Raw genomic sequence first — 11,682 nt, 5'->3', positions numbered from 1 at the left:
GCAAGTGCAAGCAAGAATATGAGATAACCATTGTGATCATGGTTGCCAAAAAAGAAAAAAATTAAATAAACGATGTCAGAATTGGTAATTAAACAACTATATACTTATTAGTCAATATTTACAATAGTAATTATAGGATGAGTTAAGCAATTAGCTGGATTACATTGCGAAGTTAGAATCACATATAATATATTCTTATTCTGGATAAACTTGATTACCGGTTGTTTCTTAAGATAAAAAGTGACTCCAAGACTTTATCTGGACGTTTTATGAAATTTTGGTCTCTGATCAACTCACTGTGAGAAAAATGAAAAATGAATTAATCCACACTGATTATAGTGTAAAACCTCGCTTTTAGCCAGATAAATTACTTATCCTGGTGAAAGGCTCCGAATCTTTTATCTCACTTGTATCATATAGCAAGTCATTCCTGCTAATTTTGGACAATTGAAATCTCAATCATCCGGAATAAAAGTGTCCAACTTTAATTACCAAAGTCAAAAACAATAACAGGTCAATACATTCGGAAATTTCATTACATCTACTATCTTATCCATTAATTTTATGTTCTCTTAACATAAGATCAATGAGATTCTCACCGCCCACATTAATTTCATATTGATATGCTGTATGGAACTCCCTTTCCTGTAACACCGGGCTCAGAAAATGGCTTCAGAAGCTCATATGGTATAATCCCAGTTCCACTTCTGTTTTTGAGACTGCTGTTTCTATTTCTTTCATCAATGATCCCTTCAATCTCCTTCAATCTCCCATTAAGTTTTTCAAATGCTGCTTTTATGATTGGATCTTCACCCCATGATGGCTCCATTTCTTCTCCCAAGTACTCCTCATCCGGTGAATGATTCGACAGCACATCCAAAACAGCCATCACTTTTGTCGCTTGCATTCGAGAAGGGAAGCATTGAAGAAGCACAGCTTCTGGATTTTTCAAAAAGGATTTCCATTCTTTATCGGAGGAGTCCTCAGTGGGCATCTGGGTTCTAGCAATGGTAGGCTTATTAGGAAAGTATCCTGCATACGCATATTGTCCAAAGTTCACTGCTGCATGATGACCTGAAGCAACCCAAATTATAGTTGTTATGATATCAATTAGGTCTTGTGGGATTTTGAGAGTAGGCCACCATGGTTCATCCTTTTTGTCACCATGACCAACTGTACGAATTTCTGTCCACCATTCTTGAAGCTCTTCATCTGACTCCACAAGACTTGCATTTGGATAGTAATGATTGACATACTTAGAAACCCATTGTTTGAGGGCATCCCATATAAGTAGACCATCATTTGCAAAAGGGTAGTCGTTGATGGTTAGTCTTAGACCATGAGGAGCATTTGGATCCTCTTCGGCCATCCCTCTAGCATCAACAAAGTGAATAAAAGATAAATGAACATTTGGGAAGAATTTTTAGGCATTTGGGTACCTAAATTTGCAACTAGATTACCTGCTAATTAAATCTGCAGGCAGAGCTTGATGATCAAATCTCCATTCCAAGTCATAGGCAACAGCACAAAGCTCCATTGAGTACTTGCCAGGCGAGAATGAGTTTTCGATGATCCCATCAGCATTGATCAGTGATTCTCGAGCTAATGCGTTGATCTCAATTGTGTACCGGAAATGAGGATGTAACAGCCTATATATTGGGTGCATCACGCTGAGTTGCCGGTTGGTTGCAATAATATAAGGCTCAGTGACACAATGAGTCCTCAACCTGCAAACACATCAAAGGGCTCCCAAGTCAGTGCCATGAAAAGAGTCCCCGTGCAAAAAGAAGAAGAAAAAAAAAAGTAATATACTTACCAATGACTAACAAGTTGATGATAGCCTGCATCATGAGCAAGTACATGAGCTTTGGCAAGCCGCCAGAGCCAACAGGCCGTGGAATCCCAAGAAGGTGCATACACTTCTTTCCACTGTGGTTTTCCATCCATTGGTGGCCGTATCAACTCGATGGCTAGTGGCCTCAATGTGTTATTAGAGTTTAAGAAAAATAGTGTTCTTGATCCATAAAATGTTGTGCCTTTAAGCTCTCTGACTTTCTTGACATAGGGTAAATATATGTCATGGTAATCTAGAATGAACAATTTTTTCTGTTTTATAGCCTGCACAAAACCAAAAGTGAAAATTGATACACAAATTAATTCATGAGATATGATTGTCTAATAATGAACCTTGTGCATGGCACCTGCTCGACGATCATGACACCTCCAATTTCTTGCTCAATCATTTCTGTGGTGATTGCTGACTGTGCTGGACCGTAGATCTTAGGATCCAGTTTGCTCTTCAATGGCCATTCCTGCAAGAATTTATGCATTTCTTAAAAATTGAAAGGAAGAGCAAACTGCAAGAATTTTGTATTCAAGTCCTGTTCTAATCAGTTGCATTATAGAGCAAATGTTAGGTGATATTCTTGTGCAAGATATGCTTTAATTGACGAGTATGTTTGTATGAAGGAAGCGTGTTACATATAGTGTCTGCATCTCATACCGTAACTAGCCGAATGCTAAGTGGATTTAGACCAGCAAGTGCTTGCCGGGCAAACTCCTCATCCCTAAACCAAAAGAATTTGTCTCCTGGAAAGACAAAAACAACAAATATATAACCACGTGTACTCATTTTTTTTAGTTAGGAGAATACACCAACCATCTATCCAAATGCTCATGTGTACGTTTCTTAGCACATGTTTTATATGTAGCAACAAGCCTAAATTTTAGATCATACCCGCTTTGACTAATTGAACTACGTTTCGCAGATATAAATGTGTATTTGTGCATATGCGAGTGCAAATCATTGAAAGACTGAAAGTGCTCACTAGTCATGGTATCAGGGGCCTGAAACCGCAGGACATCTGCACTTCCCTCAGTGATGGCCTTGAAAAGCCTAGGGAGGACAGTGTTCCAAATTCCTTGTTCCTTGAGGGGAGGCAAGTTAAGTCCTTCGCTGAAAAGTGAGTCCACGGCGGCGATGTGCGGAAATCCCATATTATGGTCGACAATTGTGTTCTCAACAGTGGGTATCAAGCAATGCATCAATGAGCATACAGTCTTTGCCGAAAATGTTAGCTGCTTTATCTCTGAGAAGCATTCATCTCTAGGCACGTAGAAGTGACCATTTCTTTTCTCCAATAATGGATCTGCAGTGACAAAGAGAATTCAAGTCCAACTCAGTCGGAATAATTTGATGATATATAATAGCTTACAGCTGAATGTTAAACCTTCAGATTTCAACAAAAGAAAAACAATAATAAAAACCATTTTCTTTTATTTTTTCATTCGTCCATTTTCATTATCTCACTTTTTCACCTTACAAGTAAAAAGTCTTAATATTTCACACCTAAATAGAGGGAAAAAAATATTATTTTGGACGCTCCACTAAAATTTATGATCGCCGTCCCTATTGTATGGTAAATTTAATGAGTGGTTAACAATTAACACTTCTAGTTTTATATTTATAATTTTATTTTGATCAATTTTAAATGTAATCGAGTATTATACTTAATATTTTACCTCCTCAAATGTTGCATATAACTTTTCAAGTAATACATGTTAACACTTGATAACTTATTATTATGCCAAATAGCTTCTTTATTTCTTTCTTTCTTTTTTAGTCAAAATAAAAATTTTCATATTGATGAAAATATAATTAAAAAAAATTCAATTGCTATTACATTGTTCTAGCATTCATAAAAACTTTCTTTCATTTCGTACAATATCCTTTTACGTATTTTTATGCTCATAACTTTTAGTTCTACAAACAAATATCAAATTTACCACTCTATTTGAGAGCTCTAGATTCATTTTACTTTTTTTTTTTTTTTTTGTACAATGTTGCCATTCTATCTTAATATTTTGTACAATTATACCATCATTTGGATAACAAAAATATTTTGTTAAGAATTTAATTTTTCTAAAATTTTTTATTATGAAAAAATGTAAAAAGTTTATGTTATTTCAAATTCCAATTAAAGATAATTCCAAAAATGACATCGAAATAGAAATCATTGGATTCTTTTCTAAAACAAAACACTGTACCAATAAATTTTTATATACATTTTATATTTGTGAAAAATTTATAAATGATTTTATACTTTAACATTATAATTTATAATCGTTAAAAAACTATTTAATAGGAAAAATATAAAAAAAAATTCAACATGCACATTTCGAGGGTTAAATGGTTGCATCAAGAATAAAATAGAGCGAAGCAATACAAAATAATAATAATAATTGTATACACCCTATTCGAACCCAATCAATTGAGCGCAATTCAATTGGGCCAAATTAGTCGAGTGCAAAAAAATTCAAGCCCAATTATCTAAAATATTTTATATTTTATATTTTATATTTTTTAGGTTTTTATGTTTTCTATTTTATGATTTTTATCTTTATTTTTATCCACTTATATATAACTTATTTGATTATTTATCTATTTATTTATTTTTTATTAATTTTTTTCTTTATCTAATTTTTTCTATTTATTTATCTCTAATTGTTTATTTATTTATTTAACTTGAAATATTTCATTTTATCTGATTAGGTTAAAAAAATTAAAAAAATAATTAAAAAAAGAAAAAAAAAGAAAAGATAATTAAAAAATTAAAACTATTGGCCGGTCATGAGTTTAGGTTGAAGTGATAATTCATGGAGGGTTTTCCTTGAAGATAAAATTCAAAGTTTTTTGAAAAATCCAAAATTAATTGAAATATTGATCAAGTTTGGATTATCCCTTATAAAAACCCTATAATTAACATAACAAATGAGAATCAATATTAACTTGATAATTTGAAATATGACACGATGACACAATACGAATAAAAAATACGAAGATAACACGACTTAAAATTTTAAAAAAATTATAAATAAGTTTAATAAAATAAAAAAAATTATATTTTATGTTTTCATGTCGATATGAATTATGACATATGATTTTCATGTAAAACATGATACGAATATAATATTTTATATGAGATGGTGACATGAACTGCTTGGTCTAATCAATAGTAAACATAATAATCAAGAGTGAACATAGAGCACATAGAGCAATCAAAGTTGTATAGAAAAAAAAAAGAGATTTGAAAAAAAGCAATAAATTCTTTTTGGTAGAAAGGGGTTTAAGAAATTATTTTTTGAACTTAGATTTGAAAGGGTTAGGTTTAATTTGATTTCAAAATTAGAAAGATTCAAGGAGTTTGATTAGTATTTTTGGAGGGTTTTTTTGGGAAATTTTGAAGAATTTTTTTTTTCTGAAAATTTCGATTTTCTGGCAAGTTTTTGCAATTTTTGGCTAACTTTTTGCAATTTTCGACCAACTTTTGATAGTTTCCCCAAGTATTGACTTGTTTTCTCCAAAAAATGGTGAACATTCATCGGCATTTTTCAAAACTAAAAAAGAGAAGAAAGTTTTTTTTTTTAGGAGGGGTGAAAGGTAGAGATAGAGTGAAGAGCTGAAAATTGGAAAAAAAAAAAAAGAACAAGGAAAATTTAGCTTTTAATCAAAGTGAAACCACGACGTTTTGAACATAATAATTCTTCAGGATCCACTCATTGACCCGAAAAAATCAGCATGTCAACATGACCCGCAACACACAACCCGTTTCCATTTTCCTCTGTCCCAACCAAGCCTAACCAATACTCAAGCCGTACCTTGAACCATTCCAACTGGTTTCTGTGCCTACAGCCAAGCAACAATCCAACTAGTCAAGCCAACTTTTTTTTGGTATTTTCTTTTCATTTTTATTTATTTATTGTTTTGTTTATTTATTTATTTATTTTTAAAATATTCTTGAATGATTAAATTTTTTGGAAAAACTAGAAGAAATAATTCTAAAATAAAATATAAAATAAAACTTTAATAAAATTTTAAGAGTGAATAATAATTATCCAATGATGAGACTCTTAAAAATTTCAAATGTTAAATTTTTTAAAAAAATTTTAGGTGAGGAATTTATCTAAATTTTAATAAAATAGTAGAATAATTTAGATGAAATTTCAATAAAAGTAATTGTATTCTTTTCCAAATAAAAATTAAAAATAACTTAAAAATTGGTGTGAAAATATTTGACAATTATCCAAGTTAGAAATCTTAAGAAAAATCACAAATGGCTAAACTTATAAGAGATTTATAGCTAAAATGTTTTTTTTTTTTTTAAATTCAACCAAAATAGTAGAAGGATTTAGATAAGATTTTAAAAAATAATTGTCATATTATTTTCTTTTTTAAAGGATAAATGATGAATAAATGGAAACTAAATTTTAGGAAAGATATTTCTAAATTTGGTTCAAAAGGTGAAAAATTTAAAAATGAAACTTATAAGATATTTCTAAATTAGATCCAAATAGTAAAAATTTAGAAATAAAACTTATAAAATAAACAATAAATTCTGAAGATGAAATTCTTAGTAATCGTTAATTGATGATTATTTAAGAGATTTGTAAGTGAGAAAATATTTCTAATTTTGGCCTAAATGGTGAACAAATTATATATATTTTCAATAAAACAAATATTTAACAATAAAAATCGATTAAATCTTTTTTCGACGATGGAACCTCTTTAAGAAAACAAATAAGATTTTTAAATATTTTTTGGGTGAAACTATTTTTAAAGATTTTACCAGATTAATGGAGAAATCTTAAAAGTTATTTTTAATATTTAAACATTAAAATAAAGACCCTTAGAACCAAGATGATTGTTAGGATAATTTAAAATTAAATGATAGGTGTAGAGGTGTTATAACCTTCACTACATATAGTCGAACTCCTGAATTTAGTTCTAAAATGCAAACAAAAACTTATTCTTTTAAAGATCCTTAATTAAGCTTAGAGCATTTTTAAGATGATAGATTGACTTAGGTAATCAATCACATCTTAATAAAAGATTAGTGACGACTTTTCAAATTGTATCTAGTTTTAGGCTTACAGATTTATACGTTATAACAACAACAACAAAAATAATAATAATAAATTTAGAATTCTCAATTAACATGGTGATAAATTTGAGTAAGATTCATTGTCTTTTTTTAAAGGTTGTATAATATTTATTCCTTTTTCTGAATTACAATTAGGTTGATTAGTTTGATTACATTATTAACAATTAAGTATAAAATTTGTTTCATGGAGATTTAGAATTCTTCTTATTAGACTTTTTATCGAAAAGGTTTTTATTTTTTATTTTTTAAATATTATGGACCCAAAATAAAGTAAGTGCCTGCGCATGCAAACAACATAAACAAACAGAAAAGAAAGGTGCCAAAAGAACCAGCCAACAAATCTATCAAAATTCAGAGCAAATTCAGATTCAATACAAAGTCTAAGAGTTGGGAAAGCCGTGGCCCTGTAACACCAAACTAAATAAAAAGGGCAATTACCAAAAGGTGTTTTCGTATGTTTGCGTTCTAAAAATCCTCAGACAGACATGAATGATCAGGCATTTCTATCTGCTTTGTTTAAATTATTTTATTTAGTTTTAAGAAAATCTATTCAAAATATGAATATAAATATTATTTCTTCAAATTTTAAATTAAAAAAAAAACTATCTATTGCATTTCTGGATCATATATTGTTAAATCTTTTGAAGTTAGGCATGTATGTGCGATATATATATATATATACCTGATTCACATGGTGGCCTCCCAGTTCTACAGCGTCTAGGGTAAGGGAAAACTTTACCACCCAATACGGGTCTTCTAAGGTGGGGATTGTGATCAGGGTCGCCAAGATCATTGTAAACGTCATAATCATATATCCTTTCGAAACGTTTGCGCTCTCCCTTGCCATTTCCTCGCAAACTCCGGAGTTCCTCCTCTCTTAGCCTCTTCAATCCCTTTGGTGTCTCCGATGGCAAATACGACTGCTCCACCCATAACCACACATTATTATTATTATTATTCCATTTAATTGTAACAACAAATATATATATATAGCTGTATATCATCCCCCTTTGACTGTGTTTCTATTCATTTTCAGATGACTCAACATGATTAATATACCACATTTCAATTTTGACTTCCCTTGTCAAGCTTTTTGTTTTCTGGATAATTCTCAATCTATTTATGCAAAACTTATCTTTCCTCAAGTTATTTTATAATCACTAAAATAATAAAAATACTTTCATAATTTTAACAAGTGATGTGTTCCGTCTTTGACAAAAAAAAAAAATCAATAAACCATATGTAATTAATTGGACGTATCTAACATAAAAGTAAATCAAACTCATAAATTATTAGAATTAATTTATTCTGAGATTTTTTTTTAAAAATTTGAAGCTATACCTTGATTAATCATGAAAACCATAATTACATCACTATATCTTTTTTAAATCACATAATTTATATTAAATTTAAAATCCACCAAAAGTAACATAATGGAATATATATATTTTTCAAACAATTCCTTCCTCTATGTTTTATAAGCATAAAGGCATATAACTATTCCATTTTCCCTTGTTTTAATTTTTTAACATAAAATAAGACCTAAAAATGACAAAATAAACAGTAGTCCATGGTGCGACGTGACCCAACCCATCATGGACGGTGTTGACACGACCCATTTTCATGCTTGGCACAATCATAGCGCTAGACTAGGTCAAGTTTTTCGGCTCATGTCCTAACACGGCATGACCCATGATGGGTCACGAAATAATACATGGCATGTTCATACGGTACAACTCATATTTTTCCTTTTCTTTTGTTTTAATTTGATCTCCACTCATCACAGTTTTTATTTTTTATTTTTTAAATTGACTAACGAGTAAAAGTAATTGTTCCATTTTTTTTTTTTGTATGATAGACTCATTGATACTTTTTAGTTAAAGAGTTCTTGGCCAGCACTAGCAACACTTGAAATGTGTATTCTTTTCAAAATTGATTGAAGGCCAATGTTACTCACAAGAAGAACATATATTTTTGGAAGGAAATAATGACCCATGATAAATGTCAACTCTTATTTGTACTTGAAAAATTTATCTTGTTTTGGACTAATTAGTGTTTGTAAAATTTATTTATTTATAGTAAAATAAATTTCCCTTTTCTCATGATCGTATACATTTTAAGTCAAACCTCGTAAATCATGTGTTTAATTTTTTTTTTTTCATTTTTACTCTTTATTCATACTTATGACACTAAAATAATAAATACCATAAGAAAAAAACTAACAATTAAAGAAAAAAATTATATATGAAAAAAAAAAATTTTGGGTTGATAAGCCCATTCTATTACCTGCCTGATCGAGACAGACAACCCATAATATTATTGGGTGACGAGACATGCTGGACTTAATGTTTAGGAGGACTCATGTCATAAGCAAGCTGAGTGTACCAACCCATTAAGATCAGGCCCAATACTGGATCATAGTCATGCCACCAAGTCTACCCATGTTGCTACCTAGTTAGGCCTATGGTCTTGACATTCATTAGCCTTGGGAGTCCATTTGTAATACTAGACGTTGGACTACCCATCATCAAGGAGAAAGAAACTCGTACATCAGTTATCGCATAAATAAGCAACAATAAAGGGGCAGGAGCAGTACCCTTCCTAGCTCCCCTTCTAAAAAACCATGAGAAATTATCTTATGTTTTAACGCGTTTTTTTTTTTTTTTAATTTTGTTTCCTACATTTTAAAATCGCTTTTTTTTTTTTTCATTTTTAATAAGAATGACTAGCAGCCAATGCCTTGTATATATCAATGGTAAAAAGGAGGATTCAAAAACTTTTACGCTCAAGCTAGCTAGGTTCAAATACCAGTATATGTAAATTGAGTCCTACTTTATATTAGTTTTATTATTTTTTTTAAAGAAAGTATTATGTGATATGCATATATTAAGAAGTTATTTGATTGATACAACAATTTTTATTTGTAAATTTACTTTTTATAAAAGAAAAGAAAATTTTCTAATCATTATCCCAAATGTATGAGAAAATTATTTTAGGTGGGCTAATATCATTTGCATTAGGAATTTGACATGTTATTTTTCAAAAACATATTATTTTACAAATCGTTAAATGAACAATTGGATCTCAAAGGAGGCATCTTAGTGGTTAGCATTTGAGACGTTAACTAAAAAAATCTCGAGTTCAGATGAGAGTGGTGGAATTTATTAAAAGGAAATTGGGTTAATTTCCATTGTATCATAACCTAATAATTTTTACATTTTTTTTGGTTAAAATTTATACTAAAAATATCAGTGAATATTTTCATAAATTTCATTTAGAAGGTTAAGTTGAAAATATTACCACAACTGGAAAATGATAGTGTGTGTAAATTAATGGTCCAAATAAAGAACTCGAAAATCCAGACCTTGTTGGCAAAAAAGACTCTCTTATGAGGATCCTCATATTTGGAGTGAACCCAGGAGCCGCAGTTCACCCTAACCGGGCCATTGCAGAAGCCATCAATCACTATTTCATCGATATACATCTCTGTTTGGTGATCATTCTCCACAAAAACTGCTCCAACCTCCCCAAATTCCTTTGGAACTTCAAACTCTGCTTCGTACTTTATATCCTCACCCTCCTGGCCCACCCGGTGCGCAAATGCTTTCATCGTCTTCTTTTCCAACCCCGTCCCTAAACAAATTAAGTAATAAAATTTTTTTTAATATTTTATCAACAGTTTTTACAAACAAAATTACCATGCCAAATTATGGTCGTAGACAAAGCTATAATATAAATATGTATATACACTTACTAGGGTCCAACTCCTTGCTGACAAGCTCCAATAGAATTGATTTACCGAGCAAATCTTGTAAATCATCTAGCCCTCGCTCGAGCCCAAGGTGAGTGATGAAGTCACTAACAGTTTCTTTAACATTGACAGTGGCCTTTACACGATCAGATTTCTGAGTAGCTGTTGCAATGGCTTTGATTTTGCTGCAGACAGAGCTAACTTGAACACCTTTGCTGATTTTGTTGAAGGTGGGGGAAGAGTTAGGAGGAGGCATGGAGCGGCCACTGCCATGGTGAAATGGCTTATGAAGTGGGAGTAAAGTTTTGATGGAGTGACAGTAAATTTCTGGCTTCAACATTGTTTTGTTTTGCGGGAAATTTGCAAGCTCTGGTACTGAGCAGTTGATTTTATAGAACCGATGGAGAAAAAGAGATATGATTTGATTTGACTTATTGCCAGGTAATCACGTGGGAGTGGTCGGAATTAAAATGGTTACGGGTAAAAATCTGAAACATAATTAAAATATCATCCAAATTTTTATTTTTTATTATAATGAATAAATTTTTTTAATATTTATTTACATTTAATTAAATTTTTATTCAAATAAAAAATAATGTCATTAATTTTTTATTAATTTAAATAAAATTTTATGTGATATCAATAAAAAAATTAAAATTTATCACATAATTAATTAATATAAATATAAATAAAATAAAATAAAATCTTTTTCCCTATTTTCTTTATTCCTTTTTTAATTCTTGTAAAAATTCAATTGATTGTAATTTAAAGATTAATTAATTAAATTTTATCATGGAACAAAATTTCATTAATTTAAAGGTTCAACTGAGTGAAAATAAAAAAAATAAAAAATTTAATTGATTGTAATAAATATTAAGGGTTTAGATGATTATTAAATTATAATTTAAAGGTATTTTTAACCTTTTAACCTAATTAAAATAGTTACTAATAAAAATTTAAAATATAATTAAAATATCATCTAAATTTTTA

At 30.0% G+C, this 11,682-nt stretch overlaps 1 protein-coding gene across 1 annotated transcript; it reads right to left on the bottom strand.

Moving 5' to 3' along the window:
- Nucleotides 1-337: 337 nt before the first annotated feature.
- LOC111285023 (linoleate 13S-lipoxygenase 2-1, chloroplastic-like) lies at nt 338-11,057 on the bottom strand. Its single transcript, XM_022874231.2, has 9 exons — nt 10,696-11,057; nt 10,306-10,574; nt 7,624-7,861; nt 2,829-3,149; nt 2,504-2,589; nt 2,202-2,312; nt 1,817-2,118; nt 1,461-1,727; nt 338-1,373 (listed from the first exon to the last, which is right to left on the bottom strand). Exons 1-9 carry the CDS (start codon nt 11,030-11,032, stop codon nt 614-616), a joined length of 2,691 nt encoding a protein of 896 aa, XP_022729966.2. The 5' UTR covers nt 11,033-11,057; the 3' UTR covers nt 338-613.
- Between the last annotated feature and the right edge of the window lie 625 nt (nt 11,058-11,682).

This window comes from Durio zibethinus, chromosome 6 (genome assembly GCF_047325235.1).
Source record: "Durio zibethinus cultivar Kanyao isolate XHJ-2024 chromosome 6, ASM4732523v1, whole genome shotgun sequence".
NCBI lineage: Eukaryota > Viridiplantae > Streptophyta > Magnoliopsida > Malvales > Malvaceae > Durio > Durio zibethinus.
The sequence above is the reverse complement of the archived record's forward strand: the minus strand, read 5'-3'. Positions and strand labels throughout refer to the sequence as shown.

Excerpts from the sequence above, each read along its gene's own strand:
- LOC111285023 (XM_022874231.2), bottom strand. The coding sequence starts at position 11,032 with ATGTTGAAGCCAGAAATTTACTGTCACTCCATCAAAACTTTACTCCCA. Across the intron at positions 3,150-7,623 it reads GAGGCCACCATGTGAATCAG|ATCCATTATTGGAGAAAAGA; the intron begins GTATATATATAT and ends TTGTCACTGCAG. Across the intron at positions 2,590-2,828 it reads GGCCCCTGATACCATGACTA|GAGACAAATTCTTTTGGTTT; the intron begins GTGAGCACTTTC and ends TTGTCTTTCCAG.